The 24839-nt window shown below is 38.5% G+C and overlaps 1 protein-coding gene across 1 annotated transcript in view; it reads right to left on the bottom strand.

The window, feature by feature from the left end:
- The window catches only part of Aff4 (AF4/FMR2 family member 4), an 83046-nt gene that overhangs the window by 37005 nt on the left and 21202 nt on the right, over positions 1 to 24839 (bottom strand). The window contains exons 2-5 of the mRNA XM_038326521.1: positions 24396 to 24522; positions 19703 to 20482; positions 16422 to 16466; positions 11684 to 11770 (exon numbers count right to left, since the gene is read on the bottom strand). Of these exons, the coding sequence (XP_038182449.1) occupies positions 11684 to 11770; positions 16422 to 16466; positions 19703 to 20482; positions 24396 to 24518 (1035 nt within the window). The 5' untranslated portion in view covers positions 24519 to 24522. The remainder of the gene's footprint in view (positions 1 to 11683; positions 11771 to 16421; positions 16467 to 19702; positions 20483 to 24395; positions 24523 to 24839) is intronic.

Below are 24839 nucleotides of genomic sequence, written 5' to 3' on the forward strand. Positions count from 1 at the left end.
ATCCTGGGTTTTTTGCTTTTCCAAATAAAGTTGAGTACTGTTTTTTCGAGGTCTTTGAAAAAATTTTGTTGGGATTTTGATGGGCATTGCGTTGAATCTGTAGATTGCTTTCAGTAAGATTACCTGTTCTTAGTATCTTACAAACCATCAACACTGTGAAAACACTGTCACATACATCTTTTTATTAGTTATTTGTTTGTTATTCTTTTTTGTTTTTAGAGACAGAGTTTCTCAGTAGCTATGGAGCCAGTCCTGGAACTTACTCTGTAGACCAGGCTGGCCTCGAACTCAGAGATCTGCCTGCCTCTGCCTCCCGAGTGTTAGGATTAAAGGCATGCGCTACTACTGCACTGCTTGTTTGTTATTTCTTTGAGATAGTGTCTCACTATGTAGCTGTGGCTGATCTGAAATTCTACACAGACTGGGATACCCTCAAATTCACAGATCTTCCTGCCTCTGCTTCCCACACCCAGCACATACTATTTTTTTAAAGCTCTATGATAGTACAGAACCTGACACTAGAGAAGTTTTAACAAAACAGAAACATAACTTTCAAAATGCCTTGTTTCTTCTTTTGCTGCTGCTGCTTCTTCTTCTTTTTTTTTTTCCTGAGACAGGGTTTCTCTATATAACAGTTCTAGCTGTCCAGGAACTCACTCTGTAGACCAGGTTGGCCTCAAACTCACACTGCTCCATCAGCCTCTACTTCCTGAGTACTGTGACTTAAGGCGTGTGCCACTGTCGCCCGGGTGTTTTGTTTTAAAGCTCTACAATAGTATAGAACCTACCTGACACTAGAGAAGCTTTAACAAAACAGAAACAAAAGCTTTCTAAATAACTTTCATGTGCAAATTGTGTTTTTCCAGGTTAAATCTGTGCTATAAGATAGAATGTCAAAATTTATATACAGACCCACATAAATTCTACTTAAAAATAAGCATAATCTTCTTTTAATGGCAGGATTTTCTGGGAAAAAAGCAACCCAAATTATAAGAAAGCAAAAATATATATCTGCTGTTACAAAGAAGTCAACTAATTTTCAAAAAGGGTGCCAAGATCACTCAATTGTGTTAAGACAACCAAAGAGCCACAGCCAAAAGAATGAAGTTAATGTAAAGACTAAAATAAAACAGTGCCAAATCATAATAACTTTGCATTTAGCAGAGAATTCTTATTGTTATCGAATCAGATACACATAAAAACTGGATTTCAGAGACAGAGGCAGGCAGATCTCTGTGAGTTCGAAGCCAGCCTGGCCTATGGAATGAGTTCCAGGACAACAAAGGGAATTGCACAGAGAAACTCTGTCTCACAAAAATAAAAACAAAACAAAAAAACCAAACAACAACAAAAATCAGTCTCTGTGATTGTCTGAATGTAATTAGCACCCATAAATTCATAGGGAGTGACATTATTAGAAGGTGTGGCTTATTTGAATAGGTATGACCTTTTGGAGGAAGTATGTCACTACGGTGATAGATTTTGAGGTTTCCTGTGCTGAAGATACTACCCAGTGTCACAGTCAACTTCCTGTTGCCTGCAAGATGTAGGACTCTCAGCTACTTCTCCACACCATGTGTGCCTGAACGTTGCCATGCTTTCTGCCTCTGAACTGTAAGCTGCCATCTCAATTAAATGTTTTCCATTGTAAGAATTGCTGTGGTCATGGGGTCTCTTCACAGCCACAGAAACACTAAGACAGCCTTCCAAAAGAAAAAAAAAAATCAAAAGCCCAGAATTCTAAGTAATCACTGATTCTTTCTCTTACCTTTGACAGCTGTCAGCTAGTCACAAAACATCTCTACATTCTGTCTCTTAACAACTAACTCATCTCCTTCAGGCTATCTTTGTTTTTCATCTAGGATGGCTATGTAATGGATCTTTTTTATTAAAGTGTCCTCCCTTTTCATTCAACAATGGCTTCCATTTTGTTTTTTTGCAAATCCAAGTCTTAATGTGTCATCGTGGCTTTCCTATTTTTCATTCAATATATTATCATTCTTTATTTTTCCTAGATATAACCCTCAACCATCTTTTGGAGACAAGGTAGTTCAGGATGACCTTTGAACTCCTTGACTGCTTCAATCACAAATGAGGGCTAGAACTGCAGGCCACCTTTGCACCACATACATCTAGGTACTAGTGAGCCAAAATAACAAACAAAAAGAGAGAAGACATTATGAGCCCTATGAAGGCCCTATCCTCAATAACTCAACTACTAATGAAAATAAATGCGGAACAAAAATGTGCTAAGTATCAAACACAGTATTTAATACATGCACACTACTGTTGTGTATGAGAGATGGCTCAGCAGTTTGAGTTCCAGCACTGATGTGGCAGTTCAAACTGTCAGTAACTTCGGTCCTAGTGAATTTGATGCCCTGAGGCATTGAAGACATGTGGTACACATGCACAGACATATATGCAGACTAAACACACAACAAAGTTAGAAAAAAAAACCAAGACTGGAGGGTCAGTAAGATGGCTATGAAGGTTGCTTGCTGCCAAGCCTGACACCCCGAGTTCCATTCCTGGCACCCAGATGGTGGAAGAAGAGAACGCCGAGTAGTTGCTCTCTAACAATAAATAAATGTAATTTTAAAAAGTTAAAGATTTGCCGGGCGGTGGTGGCGCACGCCTTTAATCCCAGCACTCGGGAGGCAGAGGCAGACGGATCTCTGTGAGTTCGAGACCAGCCTGGTCTACAAGAGCTAGTTCCAGGACAGGCTCCAAAGCTACAGAGAAACCCTGTCTCGAAAAAAAAAAAAAAAAAAAAAAAAAAGTTAAAGATTTGACATCACAATGCATAGTTTTAATCCCAGCACTTGAGAGGCCGAAATAGGGGGAACATCTGTGAATTCCAAGACACCCTGGTCTATATAGTTTTAGGCTAGCCAGGACTATATAGTAAGAGGCCCTGTCTAAATAAATTAATAAAATCTGCATGCCTTTAATCCCAGCACTCAGGAAGCAGAGACAGGCAAATCTCTGTAAATTTGAGCCCAGCCTTGTCTACAAGAGCTAGTTCCAAATCAGGGCTGTTACAAAGAGAAACCCTGTCTTGAAAAACAAAAACAAAAACAAAATACTAATAAAATCCACAACAATGCCAAGCCTGTAATTCAAGCTCAGGAGAAAAGAAGTGAGAGGCAAGGGTCAGTCCTAGGCCTTTCTAGGCATTGGGAGCACTGGTGCATGGAGCTGTACCTGGCTGTTGGTGACTGTAACTGTTTCGGTTGTAGTGTATTTGCTAGTTTATGTTTTTGTTTTGTTTGAGGCAGGTCTCAGGTAGCTCACACAGACAAACTTTGCTATTTACCCAGGGATGACCTTGAACTCCTTATTCTCCTGCCTACAGATCCCAAGTACTGGGATTACAGGCATGATTCAACAGCCTAGTACAAATTCAAGGACATTTAAGCAAATTATAAAAATATTTTTTTTATTTTTTTTTATTTTTATTTTATTTTATTTTATTTTATTTTTTTTGGTTTTTCGAGACAGGGTTTCTCTGCAGCTTTTTTTAGAGCCTGTCCTGGAACTAGCTCTTGTAGACCAGGCTGGCCTCGAACTCACAGAGATCCGCCTGCCTCTGCCTCCCGAGTGCTGGGATTAAAGGCGTGTGCCACCACTGCCCGGCTAAAAATATTTTTTTATATTTATTTATTTTTTTTCAAATTCAAAAGCTACTGCCTCCTAATTCCATGCCAAATCTCAAAGCCTTTTAAATTTTTCCAAGGTTATCATCTCTTTCCCATGTATCAGTTGACTCCCACTTTTCACTACATGCTGGGCATGGAGGTGAGAGGTTTAAACCTGCCTTTAAACCTGTCACTCAAAAGGCTGAGGCAAGTGGATTTTTGTGAGTTCAAAGTCATCCCGGACTACATAGTGAGTTCCTGGACAGTAGGTCTACAGTCTGTCTCAAAATAAAAATGCACTAAAATTATCCCTAAGATGTTCCTAAACTTGAAACTCCCTGCCACTTGTTTCTACAAATGACTTCCAAATTATCAATGGTATAAAAGCCATTCTGGTGTGCTCATTATTGGCACTCTTCTATTTCTACCTGATACGATATCATCTCTTCTAGGATGCTATCCCCAAATTCCCTAGGTCTAACAACACTCTCCTTTCCTGTCACTGGAGCTCACAGTTAATGCACAAAAGTCTTAAGTGGCAAACAGAGCTCCACAAAAAGCTTTAAACTATATTACACATTACCTGAATATGTATAGATATGTGTATGTGTATCTCTACACCTGAATTCAGTCAATGAACATTGTTGAATAGTAATTGTGTGCCAGACACTAGTCTAGACATAATCATGTACTATTTTTCCTTCTTATTTATTTGTTTTGTTTTGAGACAGGGCCTCTATATGTAGCCCTATCTACTCTGAAAGCTCATTATATAGACTAGGCTGGTCATAAATTTACAAAGATCTACCTGCCTCTGCCTCCCAGGTGCAGAGATAAAGGTATGGGCCACCATGCCTAGCCTCCTCTTTTGGTTTGTTTGTTTTAAATATTTTTGTTTTACGTTTATGGGTGTTTGGGCTCCTTGTATGTTTATGTACCATTTGCACACCTGGGAACCAAAAGACCAGAAAAGAGTGTTGGATTCCCTGGAACTGGAGTTAGGTGGTTCTTACCTGGTCATCTGGGATAGTAAGACAGTGCTCTTAAGCAGAGTCAGGCCCTCTCTGGTTAAGAGTACTGGCTTGCTATTCTCTGGGATATTTAAATACTCTTTTAGTTATAGAGAAATAGTATCTGAATGGTGTAGTGTTTGCCTATAGCACCCAGAAAACTATCCAGAGGCCACTATAAATAAGCAAAAAGTACAGTCAAATTTTAATAGCCTCTAGATTAAAACTGGAAAATCTAACATGCTATCCCAACTGTACCCAAGTACTCTGCCTCTTTCCTGTGACAAAGGATAACCTAGTTGTGTTCAAATTTAAAAGCTACTGCGCCTCCTGATTCCATACCAAATCTCAAAGCCTTTTAAATTTTTCCAAGGTTACCATCTCTTTCCCATGTATCAGTTGACTCCCACTTTTCACTACATCATTATGCTCATCATATAAATATGACAAAATATTCTATTCCTGTAAAATCATCCTCGGCATAATATGCTGCTTCTAGTATATCTGTCTGCAACCATTTACAGAAATGTGCTTCAAAAAGTGGGGTTTGTTACACACGCCTTTAATCCCAGCACTCAGGAGGCAGACACAGGCAGATCTCTGTGAGTTTGAGGCCAGCCTGGTCTACAGAGCGAATGCCAAGACAGGCTCCAAAACTACACAGAGAAACCTTTGTCTCAAAAAAACAAAACAAAAAAAAACAAAACAACAAAAAAAAAACAAAAAAAACAAAGGAATGTGTTTCAAAAGGCAATCTTCTTTTTATCTATCGACCTCTGTCCAGTATCTTTGTAGCTTGCTTCAATCACTTTGTCCTAACTTTCTATTAAAAATGCTTGTAGCCGGGCGGTGGTGGCGCACGCCTTTAATCCCAGCATTCGGGAGGCAGAGGCAGGTGGATCTCTGTGAGTTCGAGACCAGCCTGGTCTACAAGAGCTAGCTCCAAGACAGGCTCTAAAGCTGCAGAGAAACCCTGTCTCGAAAAACCAAAAAAAAAAAAAAAATGCTTGTAGATGGGAGTGGTGTCAAATATCTTTAATCCCAGCACTTGAGAAGCAGAGGCAGGTGGATTTCTACATAGTAAGACCCTGTCTAAAAAGCAAATGAACAAAAAAAATGTTTTTAAAAAAGGTTGTCAACAAGAATGACTGTCAAATCCAATGCTTAAGATAGAATTTAACATAATATAAATAAATAAATAAATAAATAAATAAATAAATGAAATTTGGACATGTAAACCCTATCTGAGATCACAATACATGAACTGAAATCAACAGCAGAATATCACAATACTGAAGCAGGAGAAATATAAAATGGAACAACAAAACAGAAAACTGCATTAAGTAATGGGAGTCCTTGAAACAGGGAGAAGGAAGGAAGCATAAAAGAATCTGAGTACTGTAAATAACTGCAAATGTTTATCTAACTTGATAGAAACTATAAATCACAAATTTCAAGCTCAAAAACTTCAAGCACAAGAATAACATATACTTATAGACTATTCAATCTAAAACATTTACAAGTTAGAATTCTTTAACCAGAAAGGAAAAAAAAAAGCCAAGCATAGTAATACCTGTAATCCCAGAGGTAGCAGAAGCAGGAGGACGTCGAGGTCCAGGTCAGCCTGGGTTCTACACTAAGGCCCTAACACACAAAACAGGCAGGCACTGTGGTAATTGCAAGTAGTCCCAGCTATCTTGAGAGGATAAGGCAGGGGATAACTTGAGCCCAGGATTTCCGGGCCAGGTTGGACAGCAGAGGAAGATAATATCTCCCCCTACACACAGTAGATTTGGTGTAGGTACATAGCAAAAAGTACTGAAGGAAATAAATAAGACAGATAGAAAGCTCAATGAGCAGAAAGGAGTGGCAAGCAAAAGAAATGTTAGCTAAGAAGCTGGTTGGCAGTGGCATACACCTTTAATCCCAGCACCTGGGAGGCAAAGCCAGATGGATCTCTTTGAGTTTCAGGACAGCTAGGGCTACACAGAGAAACCTTGTCTCAAAAAACCAAAAAAAAAAAAAAAAAAAAAAAAAAGCTAGTTGCACGGGAAGTGGTTTTTCATCTTCTTCTTTATATACTGATTATAGGTTAACAGAACAGGAATGGTGAGGCACACAACCACAATACTTGGAAGACAATAGCAAGAAGATCAGACTTTTAAGGACATTCTGAAGCCAGCCTGGGACAAAGAAGATAAGAGGTTGGGTAGGGTTGGGAGGAAAGAGAGACAAAGAATACTAAGAGGACATGGGAAAAGAAGCCCCATTTAAGAGTCTAGTTGAAATTTCTCACCAGAGCAATAATTCCAGCACCATTTACATTTGCTGCAAGGTTGTTTACCAAGAGATAATATTCCTTCTTTACAAAGCTATTTCAAATAAAAAAATGTTAAAATAGCCGGGAACCATTTTTAAAGACTGAGCATACATGACTTTTGAGTATGCTCCTTTCACAGATATAAACTTGAAAATTCCTAGAATTTCAAAAAATCATACAAACAAGTCTGTATACTTTATAATAAAAACTCCTTAATTTCCTACATGATCTTTGTGACCTAGGATTTTTTTTACCTTACCAGTCGAAATCCTATCCATCACCAGAACTGCTCTATGATCTCACTTAGGTTCCTTAGCAACTGCTGGGAACTTTAGAAGCCACCAAAATGCAATATACAGCTAATGTAAGCTTTTGGGATACTCTTTAGATGACTATAACCATGCTCTTGAATATGTTCCCTATTTTTCCTGACTGTATCTCTTTCTCCTTAATGTGTATACTTAAATCTACTTAAAAATTTCTTCCTAATACAGTCCAGCTCTGTTTCATTCTGACTTGTATGGAAAATCTTCTTCTGAAGCCAAAAATATCTTGACTTCACCCGGTCACTGAAAAAACTCAGGCTGCTACAAGAGAGAAGCAGAGCTATTTTTCTAGCTCCTGCCCCCACAGCAGCTGACAAAATAGCACAGAAAACTTGCCTAACACTCTAAGCCAATTTGACTTGGCACACACAGAATACTCTACTCAGGAATAGCAAAACATATATTCTTTTCAAGTGTACAGAAAATAGTTGTAAAAAGGAGAAATAAGCCGGGCGGTGGTAGCACACGCTTTTAATCCCAGCACTCGGGAGGCAGAGGCAGACGGATCTCTGTGAGTTCAAGGCCAGCCTGGGCTACAAGAGCTAGTTCCGGGACAGTCTCCAAAAGCTACAGAAGAAACCCTGTCTCGAAAAAAAAAGAAAAAAAAAAAGGAGAAATATTCTGGGCCATTAAATAAATCTTAATAAATATAAAATGATTCAAATCATATGAAGTATGCTTTCTGGCCCGAAAGGAATTAATCCACAAATCAGTAACATGTGGAAAATCTCCCAAATATTAACTCTTTTAAAAAAAAAAAAAAAAAACCACTTCAGCCAGGTGTTGCACACTCCATTAATCCCAGCACTTGGGAGGCAGAAGCAGGTGGATCTCTAAATTTGAATCCAGAGTGAGTTCAGTACAGCTAGGGCTATACTGAGAAACCCCGTCTTGAAAAATCAAAAAAAAAAAGAAGTTATTAAAACACAAAATAGGGGCTGGAGAGATGGCTCAGAGGTTAAGAGCACTGCTGATCTTCCGGAGGACCTGAGTTCAGTTCCCAGAAACCACATGGTGGCTCACAACCATCTGTAATGAGATCTGGTGCCCTCTTCTGGCGTGCAGGCATACAAGGAGGCTGAACACTGTGTACACAATAAATAAATAAATCTTTAAAAAAAAAACCAGAATATTAAAATTTGTGATGTATTTATTTATATAAATACAGAAAATCATGGTTTAATGATACTATTTTCAATTTCAAGAAAAAATTTAAAAAGAATAGTATATTAAAGTAGAAGAAAAAGCATAAAAATTAGGGTAGAAATGACTAAAAAAGAAAAACTAAGGGAAAAATAGATGAGTTTAAAAAAATCAACCAGAGAAAGCCTGTCAAGGGCGGGGAGGACAGCTGTGGAAGTCAGTTCTCTTCCTCCATCATGTAGGCACCAGAGATCAAGTCAGGTCGTCAGGCCTGGGGCAAGAACCTTTACCTACTGAGCCGTCTCGCTGGCCTCAGCCCTTGGTTTTATTTAATGATTTATTCATTTTTTTGAGACAGGATATCTCTATGCAGCCATGGCCATCCTGAAACTCACTCTAGACAAGGCTGGCCTCAAACTCAATGAGAAATGCCTGCCCTCCCTCCTGGGATCAAAGGCAAGCACGACTACCCCCAGCCAGTCCTTGTTTTACATTGTTTTTTAAAGATTTATTTATTTATTATGTATATATGTATGTATGCCTGAGGCCAGAAGATGGCACTGGATCTCATTATAGATGGTTGTGAGTCACCATGTAGTTGCTGGGGATGAATCACCATGTAGTTCCAGGATCTCTAGAACCTCTCCAGCCCTAGTCCTTATTTAAACTTCTCATTTTTGTTAAATGTATTAGTGACTTTTCTTGTTGCAGTAACAAAAATACTTGACCAAAGCAACTTTTAAGAAAATTTACATACCTAACCTTATAATGAAGGATAGTCAAAATGCCAGCAAAATAAACATGTATAAAATTGCTCTCAGGCTATGTGTATAAGGTATATATAAAACATAAATCAATTTTATGTTCATACTTCAGTTCAGAGTGCTCGTTTCCTATATGGAAGTATTTCAAAAAACTTGAAACACTAAACTAGAAACACGTTTGACTCCAAATATATGGAATTATTCATCCCATATAGGAACAGCCAATAAACACAAGAAAAAAGATGATTCAACATCATCAGTCTTTAAGGAAATATAAATTAAGAATGACATACCTCTAAAACACCCACTAAAATGACTAAACGTAAATAGACCAACAACAAGCTGGAAGCACATACAGAACAAGTGGTGCATGGTGGGGTGGGGAAAGCAGGAGTGTCACAGCTACTACAGAGAACAGTGGTCCATGTCTTAGAAATGCAACACACATTTACTACATGACTCAGCAATTCTTTTCACCATATAATCTAGTATTTTCCCATAGGAAAAGAAAACATAGCTGGGCAGTGGTTAATCCCAGCACTCAGCAAGCAGAGGCAGACAGATCCCTGTGAGTCTGAGGCCAGCATGGTCTACAGAATGAGTTCCAGGACAAAGAAACCCAGTTTTAATTAAAAAAAAAAAAAAAAAAGGAAAACAAAGGAAAAAGAAAAAATGAAGGGAGGAAGAGAAGAAGGAAAGAAAGCCAAAGTCTACAATATATACAATAATGTTTAATAATGTTTATAGATATTTTAACAGCCTAATAACTTCTGTTCATTAACAGCTGAACAGATAAAGAAATGTTGATCTTTTCATTAAAAGCTTACTAGAAAAAGAAAATAACTACTGATATATTCAGGAACAGGGAAGATGGCTTGTTTTCATAGGCCTAGGTTCTATCTTCAGCACACTCACACCATGTGCAAATGTGCATGCAGGCACATGCGTGCACACACACAGACACAAAAGCAAATGAGGATGGCGGCAGTGACAACAGTAAGATAACTGGGGCTTGCTGCCCACTAGCCTAGCAGAAAAACACCTCTAGATTCAGAGAAAGCCTTTGTCCAAAGAGTAAGGCAGAGAGCCATATAGGATGAGGACATCGATTGTCTCCCTCTAAGCCTCTACACATATGAATGCATGTGCATACCTGTACATACATGTGTATACACAAGCACATATACAAAAGACGTTTAAGATCATTATAAGCTACACAGAGTTCAGGGCCAGTCTGGACTACAAGAAACACTGCCTCAAAAACTAAGAAACATAAAGCGGGAAACAATAGAGGAAGACATTGAAGAACCTAGCTTCCACACCCAAGTGCACAGGATGTGCATCCCCTCCCCAAACATATATACATGCTCAAAACACATACACACAATAAAAACATGAGGGCTGGTGAGATGGCTGGGTGAATAAAGGTGCTCATTGCCAGCCTGACACCCTGAGCTCCATCCCTGGGATCGACATGGTGGAAGGAAGAAACCAGTTTGCAGCACGCACACACATAAAAGCACAAGCATATACACAAGCACACATGCATACAAACACACACAAACAATAAAAAATCCTTGAAGTAATTAAAACTGATAGTAAACTAAACTAAATACCAAAGACAAATGGCTAAGTCAGATAATTCATACTTTAGACAAACTTAAAAGACATTAAATACCTCTAAGTAAACAACATAGAAACAACTGAAAACCACAGCTGACAGATTAATGATAAAATTTATCTGAATAGAAATAGCATGTTTATATGGAATGAGTCTACACTTATGAGTTTGTACACATGCATAAAAGTGCTATGAAAAGGTTTGCAAAGACACATGAAATTGGATGAGCTAAAGAAAAAGAACCAGGGAAGGGCTGGTATTAGATGTCCTGAACAAACTTTCACATGTATTTTTGACTGACCATTAGGGAGAGAATTTTTGAACTCTAAAAATGTAGCCAGGTTGCCTTAAACTCCTGATCTTCCGGTCTGTGCTTCCATAGTGCTGGGGATTATAAGCATAAGCTCCCCACACCCAGCCTTCTATTTTTGCATTGTTTGTGTGAGTATAAATTCATGTTTAAAAAATTAATTTGCAGAGTTTACACAGGCTAAAAACTGATGTGTGAGGGCCTTTTCTTATAGGATATAAGTATGTTTGTGGCTAGGTTCTGAGAGGCTTCTCAGAAAATAACCTTAATAGCCCTAGCAACCTTCAGTTTAGAATACCATGAATTTACAATAAACATCAAAGTCTTTTTCTTCTCTTTCTCTCGCCTTCCAAATTTTCTTAAGTACCTCTCAGTGCAAGATGCTCTCAATTCTATTATTATTTTTAAATTTCCTCATAGAAATCATCACTACTTAAAATTATTTTTTTTAATTTATTTACTGTGTTTACCACAAGGAAACAATTCTGAATTTATGTGATTTTAGTTGAGTTTTCTTACATTATCAAAGACAGATCTTATTTACTTACCTTAGTTGGAAAAGGAAATTTGGAAGGTTCTGTTTTGCATGGTGTATGAATAGCCGTTAAAGGGGGAGGCCATGAATGCGTCATCTCCTGAAATGTAATTATTACAGTTTGTTTTCAACCAGGACAAGATTACAAAACTATACAGCTAAAAACCAGCTGTGTACTTAGAAATACTGGTTTTATGATTGATCCTCTAAAACTATGTATAGTGAGCCAATGGATATTAATAAGGCACAAAGTAGTGCTGGTAATGGGGTAGAAAATACAAATTCTCTCTGACTTTGAGGGGTATATGGATAGGATGATAAAATCTGTAAACAGAGAAATCAGCTTGTAATGAAATACAAGGTCTGATGGATTTGTTTGCTTGTTTTTTGAAACAGAGTCTTATTCTGTAGCCCAGGTGCCCTTAGCTTGCTTTGTAAATCAGACAGGCCTTGAATTTGTGCTGATCCTCCTGCCTCTGCCTCCTGAGTGCTAGATTACAGGCATGAGCCACCAGGCCTTCCAAATGCATATTATGCAATGCTACTAAAAAAAGATCTTGCTATAGGAATGGAAGAAAGAAGATACAATTAATTAAAACAGCTAATATAGCTGGGCGGTGGTGGCGCAAGCCTTTAATCCCAGCAGAGGCAGGCGGATCTCTATGAGTTCGAGGCCAGCCTGGCCTACAAGAGCTAGTTCCAGGACAGGCTCCAAAGCTACAGAGAAACCCTGTCTCAAAAAACAAAAAAACAAAACAAACAAAAAAAAAACAGCTAATATTAATTTTTACCATCAATGGATCAGAAATGATGCTAAATGTTTTGCTTGTCAATCATTTCTTAAAATTATGACATAGATATTATTACCCTAACTTATTTAAGGTGAAACTGAAGCAAAAGTCAACATTCTTTATTCAAGGTTGCATGATTAATAAATAATGGACAAAGAATTTCACTGTAAGAAGTCTGATTACAGAGTCCATAGGCTGGTTGAAAATTTTGGGCATGTGAAGATCAGAAGAGAGATTTCAAAACCATATTACGAAGAAAATAGATAAGAAATGCCCTGGATCTGATTTTATTCAATGTCTTTACTCTAATCATGTTATAAATAACTGGGCATGGTTGTATTTGCCTCTAATCTCAGCTCTTGAGAGGAGGTGTCAAGGAAGCCTAAGCTATACGACAGTGAATTTGGATAAAAATGTGTAATCCCTGAGGATCAAGGAAGAGAGGTATCAAGACTTATAATATGGGAGTATTTTATTTCCAAAATTTTGTTCAAACTTAACCATTAGGTAAAAGTGACTGGTGGTGCTTAGGAATTTATACTGTGACTATAACCACAGTTATATAAAGATACAGGTGAGATTAGATAAAGATTCCAAGGACTCATAGACCAAATGTTAGCAACTCTGGGTATTCAACATTATAATAATAGACAGCCATACAATGGAACACCAGACGGACATTAAAATGAGAAACTCAACTATGATATGAAATGATGTCCACAGCATATTATTGTCAAGCACAAATCATAGTCTATGTGCTAGTAAATATTTAAAGTTTTAAAAGTGACGCCTCTGAAAGGAGGCTTAACAGTAGCTCCTTTTGGGCAACAGAATGACAGAAGAGGCAAAAGACAGGGCAGCTGACACAGTGTCTACTGAAAACTCCTAAAGCAGCCACTTGCACAGGACAGAGAAGTCCCACCCTAGCTGAGGAGCTATTGACAACTGATATCTAGCTGCTAGGAGAGGGAGAGTCAGTTTTCTTAAGGGTGCGCTCCCTGGTAGGTCAGCCAAACTCCAACAGATGGCCACACACTCAAGAGTATATGGGCAGCACAAGGTAGACTTGCTGAGAAAAAGAAAAAGGACATAAATTTGGGTGGGTAAGGAAGCGGTAGTGGAGCTTCAAGGAGTTGTGGGCTGAGTATGATAAAAACACATTATATGAAGTTCTCAAAGAACTAATAAAAAAATGAGGAACCCCCCCCCAAAAAAAACCCTAGCCACTTACATATAATTGCTCTCTGTCCTCTTATAATACTTGTATTATTTACTACACCCAGCCCTGGAGGATTAACTTAAACAGTTCAACTAGTACATCACTGCCACATCGCTAGCACTTCACACATAATAGGTGAATCACTGACAATTTAAAATTTTCAATAAACATATTTATTTTTAGATAGAAGTTTTCCTTACGTGCATAATAGAGTTCCTAGAAACTGTAATTACAAGCTGAATGGAAACAAAAAGCTATGAAGGAATGTGGAAACTTCTGCACCACAGATTTTTAGTACTGGCATTTTACAAACCAAATGCCAAAAATATACTCAACTGCTAATCTTTCCAACAATCAACCTGACTGGGCACTAAAACGCTCAAAATCACATACCAAGTTCATACATAGAAAATGTAGGCTACATGTTTAGTAAGAACAAAGTGGAAAAAGAAAGTATTCCAGACACTTAAGTTCCATATACTGTTAAAACTTCAGGAGGAAATGTGTGTGTTCCTTTAGCACACATGCACATGTGCACACACACACATGAAAAAAACAAAACAAAACCCAACAACAAAAAAACAACACACACACAAACTCACAAGCATTTCATATGCATAAGATTCTGCATGTATGTGTGTGAGACAGAGTGAGAGACACACACAAAGAGAAAGAGAGAGAGAGAGAGGAAGAAAGAGAAAGAATGTGGCTTAGGAAAACTGGCAAAAGGGATCAGTCAGAAGCAGGAGTGTTGAGGACTGGCTATGGGGTGTCTGGATATTAAATGCTTCCTTAGAACTGTGGTCTCTGTGATCTCAGTCTCTCTTAGAGAGCCACTGAAAACTTCTAGCAAAAAAAGTCAAGTTATGAAGGCCAGGGGCTGAAGAAAAGACTTGAAACAATATAAAAAGGACAGATAAGAAGCCGGGTGGTGGTGGCACACGCCTTTAATCCCAGCACTCGGGAGGCAGAGGCAGGTGGATCTCTGAGTTCGAGGCCAGCCTGGTCTACAAGAGCTAGTTCCAGGACAGGCTCTAAAAACTACAGGAAAACCCTGTCTCAAAAAAAAAAAAAAAAAAAAAAAAAAAAAAAGGACAGATAAGAGATTTTTAAAAGCAAAAATAAAAGACTGTCTTAAGGTTTATTATTATTATTATTATTATTATTATTATTATTATTATTATTACCACTAGTACTGAGTGAGTTGGGTATAGTAGCACAACTTTAATCCCAGCACTCAGGAGGCAGAGGCAGGTGGATCTCTGTGAGTTTGAGGCCAGTTTGGTCTACAAAGTGAGTTTCAGGACAGCCAGGGTTACACAGAGAAACCCTGTCTCAAAAAAAAAAAACAAAAAACAAAAAAACAAAAAAAACCCTACTACTACTCTGTAGGTATATGGTCATGCAGCAATGGCACACATGGGAATGTCAAAGAGTGTCATGTGGAGGCCAGAGGACACTGGGAGTCAGTTCTCTCTTTCCACTGTGGGTTCTGGAGGATTGAATTCAGGTCATTTAGGCTGGTGGTGTGAAAAGCAGTTTTACCTGCTGAGCTATCTTGACCCAAGTGAGAATTTTTAAAACTATTGAAGTTGACAGAAATGGAAAGAATGAAGATATTCAAAGAAATTTTAAGTCTAAGACTAGTTTTGTGATTAAACAATATTTGGAAGAAATTAGAGATAATAAGGACTTTACATTTACATTAAAAGGAAAGAACTAAGAGACATAAACCAAAGCCTATAGGAAATCATGGCAGGAAAGAAGGACTGAATTGCCAGTTGTTTGATAAAGCTAAGTACATAAGGTACACAAGGTAAGACTGCAAAAAGAAAGGAAAGACTAGAAAATATGCCTGTAAGTAAAAAGAGAAGCCACAATACTACCAAAGGGGTAAGAAAAGTAGACAAGAATCAAACAATGAAGCTCAGTAACAAGAAAGAAATGAAGTTTCCCAAAGGAAAAAATATAAAGCTCTCAAACAGTAGAGACAGTAAAGCAAATAAGAACAGGCGTTCTTACATGCATTACAGCCCAGGCAGAAGACAAGAGATGGACATTAGAAAAGGAGGGTCAGTAAGATGGTAAAGGGAGACTGTAGCAGCTAAAATAAGGAATGAGAGATTAAATCATGGGAGCAAATTATAGGAAATAGGCCTAGACAGGTAGTCTCAGAAGAATATGTCATAAAATTCAAGTACAGACAAAGAATCCAGTACCAAAAAATGGTAAAAGTCATGTGTGATTGATGTTTTCCTCTTAGGAGCAAAAAGCAGTCACTATCACTCACTCACTAACTGGTCCTTCCTTCTTTCCAGCAGAGGAAGGCACTTTTGTTAGTCCTGGTAGACTTTTAAGTGTGTCTAGTAAACACTCCAGATCAATACTCAAAAAATAGCTTTTATTGTAGTACCTGACCAGAACAGAATGTACAAGTAAATTATAAACCAAACTACTCTCAACATGGCTTTGGTAATTACTGAGATTTTTAAGTCTTTAAGTTATAAGTCTAAGGAAATATAGTTGATATTGGTTTCTTCCTCGTCTCATAAGCAGTAAACAAAGCATGTGACCAGAACCTCAGAAAAGTTCTGGTTACAGAATTTTTTTTTTTTAATGATGGACATGAAATAATCAAGTTACACATAGAAGTAATCTGTGTTAAGAAGTAATTAAGAATATGAAAGAGCTGGTAATATAGGCATCACAATTAAATAACAGATGATTAAAAAGAAACTTACTTTAAGTATTTCATCCACACAGCTTACATCACCAGAAACTGATGCCTTAAGAAAAAGAAAAAAAACAACAGACATTAGATCTGAAGTAATTTGTTGTTAGAATTTTAGTACTTACTAAAATACTAGTATTTTAGTATTTACTAAACACTAAAATTTTAGCATTTACAACATATTAAAAACATTATTAGAAATTACATAAAATTTGAGGAATTATTTATGACTACATTATTTTAAGTCAGAACACTAGCTAGAATTTTTGAAATAGCTTTCCTATACAAAATTTCCAAAAATATTTATTTTTATTTTATATATGTAACTGTTTTGCTTGAACATATATATGGGTGTTATATTCTTGCCTTGTCCTGCAAAGGTCAGAAAAAGGCACTAGGTTCCCTGGAACTGGAGTTATAGTGAATTGTGAACCGTTGCATGGATGCTAGGAATAGAACCTGGGTGCTCTTAACCACTGAGCCCTTTCTAGATCCCAGACTTATTTATTTTTATTTTATGTATATAGTTGCTTTGCCTACGCATAAGTCTGTGCACTACTTATATGCCTAGTACCTATGGAAGCTAGTTGAAGGAATCTGATCCCTTGGAAATAGAGTTAGAGACAGCTGAGAGCCACCATATGGTTGCTAAGAACTGAACCCATATCTTCAGGAAAAACAGTCAGCGCTCTTGGCCCTTGAACCATTATCTCTCTACCCCTACAAGTTTTTAATGTAGCCGGGTGGTGGTGACACACCCCTTTAATCCCAGCACTCGGGAGGCAGAGACAGGCGGATCTCTGTGAGTTTGAGGCCAGCCTGGTCTACAAGAGCTAGTTCCAGCCGGGCGGTGGTGGCGCATGCCTTTAATCCCAGCACTAGGGAGGCAGAGGCAGGCGGATCTCTGTGAGTTCGAGGCCAGCCTGGTCTACAAGAGCTAGTTCCAGGCCAGGCTCTAAAAAAGCTGCAGAGAAACCCTGTCTCGAAAAACCAAAAAAAGAAAAAAAAAGAAAAAAAAAAAAAAAAGAGCTAGTTCCAGGACAGGCTCCAAAGCCACAGAGAAACCCTGTCTCGAAAAACCAAAAAAAGAAAAGAAAAACTGAGTAAAATGAGCATTTTTGAAAGACTAGAGATATGGATCAAAAATGTACATTTTACATAGCATTTCACAAACTATAGAAGGCAGACAGACTAGTAATTTCAAGGCATAAATAAGAATAAAAAAACTAAACCCAAATCTAGTTCCAAAGATTTACTGAAAGAACAAATTACCACTTTTGAGTGCTAGGAAGCAACTCTGGTCCTCTGTAAGAGCAGCAAGAGCTCTTAACCACTGGCTTAACCACTTTTCTTCAGGTTCCAAGATTCTTTTTATTTAATTTTATTATTGTTATGTGTGTGTATGATGTGTGTGTATGTGTGTGTGTATGTTAAGGGTGGAGCATGTGGGGAAGAATGGGTCAGAGAATAACTCTTAAGAGTTGATTGCTGGCCAGGCGGTGGTGGTGCACGCCTTTAATACCAGGACTCGGGAGGTAGAGGCAGGCAGATCTCTGTGAGTTCGAGGCCAACCTGGTCTACAAGAGCTAGTTCCAGGACAGGCTCCAAGGCTACAGAGAAACCCTGCCTCAAAAAAAAAAAAAAAAAAAAAAAAAAAAAAAAAAAAAAAAAAAAAAAAAAAAAAAAAAAGGGACCAAGAGATGGCTCAGGGGTTAAGAGGACTGACTGCTCTTCCAGAGGTCCTGAGTTCAATTCCCAGCAACCACACGGTGATTCACAACCATATGAGATCTGGCTCCCTCTTCTGGCTTCCAGGCATATACTCAGACAGAACACTGTATACATAATAAATAAATAAATATTTTTTTAAAAAAGTTGATTGCCTCCTTCTATGGAATCCAGGACTGAACTCAAGTTAGCAGGTTTATACTTTACCCATTGAGCTACCTTGCTGGCTCAAGATTACTAAATGTTCTTAAGCAGTTTCTTTAACTTTGATTCCTTCTGTTATTCTGAGCTCTGAGATATGACTTTTGTCTTTTTAGCTGTGCGTTTTGTTTGTTTGTTTGTTTTTTGTTGTTGTTGTTGTTTTTTGAGACAGGGTTTCTCTGTAGCTTTGGAGCCTGTCCTGGAACTAGCTCTTGTAGACCAGGCTGGCCTCGAACTCACAGAGATCTGCCTGCCTCTGACTCCCGAGTGCTGGGATTAAAGGCATGTACCAGCACCACCCGACCAACTGTTTTTATTGTATAAACTACATTAAAAGATAAACCTTGCAGGGCTGGGAAAATGTCTCAGTGGTTCAGAACATTGGCTGTTCTTCTAGAGCAATCACATGGCTGCTCACAACATCTGTAACTCCAGCTCCAGGTGATATGAGGTCCTCTTCCTTTATCAATAAACACCAGGCATACACAAGGTGTATAGATACACTTGCAGGTGAGACACTCATAAAATAATAAGATAAATAAATCTTACTTACATGACAATGTTTTGCTGAAATCTAATATTCTGACAATTTAGTACATGAAGATAAATTTTCAGATATTTCACTATGAATGCTTAGCTCTGGTTATTTTGAATGTCAACTTGTATACAGTCACAGTGGCTGTTTCAGCCCTTTAGTTGTGAGCAAAGGAGGAGGAATCAGAACTACACAAAATTATCACTTCTGTACACTTAAAAGTCCCATCATTTATTACCATAAACCATGACCTGCTTTATTCGCAAAACTCTAAGAATACACAAGCTAATTTTCTCTCTCTCTCTCTCTCTCTCTCTCTCTCTCTCTCTTTCTGATTTTTCAAGACAGTGTTTCACTATAGTTTTAGAGCCTGTCCTGGAACTAGCTCTTGTAGACCAGGCTGACCTCGAACTCACAGAGATCTGCCTGCCTCTGCCTCCCAAGTGCTGGGATTAAAGGTGGGTGCCACCACCGCCCAGATTTTCTTTTTAAATAAAAAGAAACAAGCTATACTATCCCATAAAACCAAAGAACTCTAACAAATCAATAAATCTTTCTTTTAGTATACAATTTGACTTATCTTAATTTTAAAAATCTATGAATATTTTCTTTATTATCCAAGAAGGAAGTGTATAGTTCTATGGATCCACTTGGGAGTCAATTTCCAAGTTGTTCTTTAAACCTTTATTTCGTAAATTTTTTAATTTTCATCTTACTATTAAGGCAAAAAAAAAAAAAAACAAAAACAAAACAGTTCCAATTCTCTGAAGTATCTACAAATGACTACATACAGCTACAATGCCAACCACTCTAAGTGTGAGACTTACATCCAAAGGTCGGGAAGGTATTTTCAGCTTGGTGAGATGTGCTTTGCTGCTGGGCTTCAGCTCAGTCATGTTATTGCCATGAGACTGGCTGCTGTAGTGCTCAGAGGTCAGCTTTGGTTCCACAGACTCTTGTCCATCCATGGGCCTTACATAGGCAGTGGGTTTCTGTAACATTGAACTAGATTTGGACATCAAAGAAGGTGGGAAAGACTGATTTGAATGCTGCCCACTCGAAAAAGGAACACGGGAAGGAGAATCCCAATTGGCATCAGGGTCCCGAGGAGATTTGGAGCGCTGATGTTCCTTGCTATGGTGATCATTCCCATGAGACCTGGAATGACTAGAACTTAATGAAGAAACAGCCTGGGGTTTTCCAGGGCTTGAGGATCGTGATTTGGAGTGCTCTGACCCATGCTGGCCTTTCTTCCGGCTACTGCTATATGAGTCGCGGTCATGTCTCTGACTACTACTACTAGTGCCACTACCACTTGCACTGGTCCGCTGGCTACTGTGTCCACTCTGCGAGCCAGAGGACCGTTTCTGAGACTGAGAAGTGCTTGGTGCGGGTCCTACAGGAGTCCATTTGTTACTCTGATGAGAGCCTCCGTGTCTCTGTTCAAAAAAATTTGGGTTTGCTTTTTCATCTGTTGTGGTTGGTACTGCAGGCTTGGGAATTGCAACAAGCTTTGGTATAGATCTGTCTCCTATATAATCCTTCATCTCATCGTAGTTTCCAAGCATACTCTGAATACGACTTGATAACTTATCTTCTTTGCTAGTCTACAAAAAAAAAAAAGAAAAAAAAAAAGAAAAATATACTGTTAGTATAATTTGAAATAAAATATTCTTCCAAACTCATTTTATAACCCTCAATCAGAAGAGGTATTTTTAAAGACAGCTCTCACTTTTTAACCTTAAAATACACATCTATAAATATACACCAAATACACGTACAAAACAAACAATAAAACTAGATCCTCGGGCTGGAGAGATGGCTCAGAGGTTATGAGCACAGCTGCTCTTCCAGAGGTCCTGAGTTCAATTCCCAGCAACCACATGGTGGCTCACAACCATCTGTACTGAGATCTGGTGCCCTCTTCTGGTGTGCGGGCATACATAGAGGCAGAATGTTGTATACATAATAAATAAATAAATCTTTTTAACAACAACAACAACAAAAAAACTAGATCCTCTCACAGTTTAGGTGAGCACTGACTCTACCACACACTCTTAGTCTAGATAAATATTTCCCTCTTTTGGTTTTTCGAGACAGGGTTTCTCAGTAGCTTTGGAGCCTGGCCTGGAACTAGCTCTTGTAGACTAGGCTGGCCTCAAACTCACAGAGATCTGCCTGCCTCTACCTCCCGAGTGCTGGGATTAAAGACATGTGCCACCAATGCCCGGCCAGATAAATATTTCTCATAGTGAAAAAAATTTATTGAATGTATCTGAGGGAAAAAAAATCAAGAAAATATATGAGGGGCTGGAGAGATGGCTCAGAGGTTAAGAGCACTGCCTGCTCTTCCAAAGGTCCTGAGTTCAATTCCCAGCAACCACATGGTGGCTCACAACCATCTGTAATGGGGTCTGGTGCCCTCTTCTGGCCAGCAGGTATACACACAGACAGAATATTGTATACATAATAAATAAATAAATATTTAAAAAAAAAGAAAATATATGAAAATAACGCTGCTAAAATACAAAAGAAAATCTACAGATTACATTAAAAAGAAATCAAGACTAAATAATCAGGGCTGGGATGCAGCTCAGGTTGTAGTGTTTGTATGGCATGCCTGAAGCCCTGTGTTCAACCCCTAGCAACACATAAACTGACTTGGTGAGTATTCCCAGCACGAGGGAGGATGGCAAATTCAAGGTCATCCTTGACCACTTAGTGAGTTTTAGGCCTGGAAAACCGGAGACATTAACTTAAAAAAGAAATTCCCAGCCAGGTGGTGGCAGAACACACCTTTAATCCCAGAACTTGGGAGGCAGAGGTAGGCAGATCTGTGCGTTCGAGGCCAACCTGGACGCACAAAGAGCTTGTTCCAGGACAGGCTCCAAAGCCACAGATAAACCCTGTCTTAAAAAACAAAAACAAAAAGAAAAATAAAAGAAAAAAAAAAGAAATTCCCAAAGAATAAATAAAAAAATAAATAAAAATAAAAAAGGAAAAACAAAAAACCCCAGCTGAACTACCATTATTTATTTTGAGATTGGGAAACATTAATGATAACTTTGTATTGTTTGAAATCTGTCTGATCTTCTTAAAGAATCAAGATTAAAAACATGGCTGTTCACAGAAAATATCAATATCAGAAAACAAGTTTGATTCATTATTTTTTTTTGTAAAATGAATAGTAGCATGATTCACAGTTTCTGGACTTTAAAATGTTAACAACCATTGAAACCCAAAGGCAAATGAAATGCTAGAAAGACATGTCACCATTAAAGCGACCTTAGAGTCATGAGAATTGGTACTATTCAGTGTTCTTTTTTTGTAATCTCAAATCAAGAACAATGATAGTAATTAAAACAGCAATTGGGCTCAGTGATTAAGGGCACTTGGCTGCTCTTCCAAAGGACTAACGTTCAAATTCCAGCACCCACACAGTGGCTTACAACTGTCTGTAACTGTTGCGCCAGATGATCTGATGCCCTCTTCTGACTTCTTCCAGCACTGCACACATGTAGTACACAGACGAACAGACATCTAAGCATTCATACACATAAAATAAAAACAAAATAAGCAATTTTTAAAAAAAAATTAAAATAGTAATTGATCCAATTTATTTCTCTTAATTTTTAAAAAGATTTATTCATGGACTGGAGAGATGGCTCCAAGGCTAAGAGCACAGGTTGCTCTTCCAGAGGTCCTGAGTTCAATTCCCAGCAACCACATGGTGGCTCACAACCGTAATGAGATCTGATGCCCTCTTTTGAACTACAAGGACACATGCAGTCACGACACTGTATGCATAATAAATAAATAAATAAATCTAAAAAGAAAAGGTTTATGTATAGTGGAGCATGGTGGCGCACGCCTTTAACCCCCGCACTTGGGAGGCAGAGGCGGAGGGATCTGTGTGAGTTTGAGGCCAGCCTGGTCTACACAGTGAGTTCCAGGACAGCCAGAGCTACGTAAAGAGACATTGTCTCAAAAACTATTTTTTTGTTTTTGTTTTTGTTTTTTTTCAAGACAGGGTTTCTCTAAGTAACAACCCTCATTGTTCTGGAACTTACTTTGTTGTAGAGCAGACTGACCAGAGTTCTGCCTGCCTCCTGAAGGTTTGTACTACCACTGCCCAGCTCAAAAAAACTTTTCAAAAATTATTTATTTAGCCGGGCGGTGGTGGCGCACACGCCTTTAATCCCAGCACTCGGGAGGCAGAGGCAGATGGATCTCTGTGAGTTCGAGACCAGCCTGGTCTACAAGAGCTAGTTCCAGGACAGGCTCCAAAGCTATAGAGAAACCCTGTCTCGAAAAACAAACAAAAAAATTATTTATTTGTTCATTTTATATGTGTTTTGTCTACATGTATACATGTGCACCACATGTGTGTCTGGTGTCTGCAGAAGTCATAAAAGGGCAAGATGCCCTAAAACTGGTGTTATACATGGTTATCAACCTTCATGTGGGTGCTGGTAATTGAACCTGTTTCCCCTAAAGAGCAACAAATGCTCTTAACTACTGAGCCATTTCTTCAACCCCTTATTCAATTTATTAAATGCCTCCAACAACACGTTCCAATGTAACTGATAATGATTAAATACATTAGAAGAAATGTCAGAGAATTTAATCTATAATAACAGAAAGACATAAAAATAAGAAACAGGCCAGGCAGTGGTGACAAACACCTTTAATTCCAGCACTCAGGAGGCAGAGACAGGTCGATCTCTGTATGTTGGAGGCCAGCCTGGTCCACAGAGTGAGTTCTAGGACAGGCCCCAAAGCTACAGAGAAACCCTGTCTCAAAGAACCAAAAGAGAAAAAAAAAAGAAACAAACAAGCATTCCAACTAATGAAACTTACAAAATAAACAAATGGGAAGAAACAGGGAGAAACACAGCATCTGTGAAAGTCATCTTTGATTGATGTTATAACCAAAGAATACAGACTACCTAATAAACAGTAAGTAATGTAGACTCACTGACAAAAAATATTCTTTTGAGACAGGGTTTCTCTATGTAGTCTCACCTAGCCTTGACTCAGTGATCCAGCCTGCCTCCGCCTCCCATAATGCTTCAAGAAAAAGCAGGCACTGAGCTGAAGAGATGGCTCAATGGTTAAAAGCATGAATGTATTATTCTTCCAGAAGACCTAAGTTCCCAGCACCCATGTTGGATGGCACAAAGCTGCCTGTAACTTCAGATGCAAGGCACCAGACATCCTCTTCTGGCCTCTACAAAGACCTATCAGTGTGCGCATCATAAAAACAGTCATAAAAACAAATCTTAAAAAACCTAAAAGCTGGGCAGTGGTGGAGCACAAATTTAATTCCAGAAATCAGGAGGCAGAGGCAGGCAGATCTCTCTGAGTTCAAGACCATACTGGTCTACAAAGTGAGTAGTTTCAGGATAGGCTCCAAAGCTACACAGAGAAACCCTGTCTCAAAACAAAAACAAACAAACTAAAAGCACAAATGTCATATAAGTGAGGTAAAATAAAACATTCAAAAAAAGATTAACTTACAACTTTATATGGCTCAGCAAACAGAGGAGAGCTAGGTGGGAAGGCGTCTTCACCCTGCTGAATTTCCTGATTCCGCCTTTCCCGTTCTTTCATGCGCAGCACATTCCGGTCTTCACGGTTCATGTTGCTATGAGGAGAAGTACAATTTTTACATCACAAAAATAAAAATGTCATAGTCTGTACTGACTGTCAACACAACACTCCAAATGGAGATTTCAACTTCTTTCTACTTCTGGGCATTTACCAGACATTTGTGCTGAAGTTGGATTCTGGCACTGATTTTAGCAATTAACAGCATCACCATCTTCCATAGCCACCCAGAAAGAAAACATTAGCTAGAATATGAGAAACCACTACTCCACCAAAACAACTTTTTCCCCCTGGGATTGAACACAGAGCCTCATATACTCTAGGCAAGCATTCTTCTACTACACTGCCCCAAAC

Source organism: Arvicola amphibius, chromosome 4, assembly GCF_903992535.2.
Source record: "Arvicola amphibius chromosome 4, mArvAmp1.2, whole genome shotgun sequence".
NCBI classification, from domain to species: Eukaryota; Metazoa; Chordata; class Mammalia; order Rodentia; family Cricetidae; genus Arvicola; species Arvicola amphibius.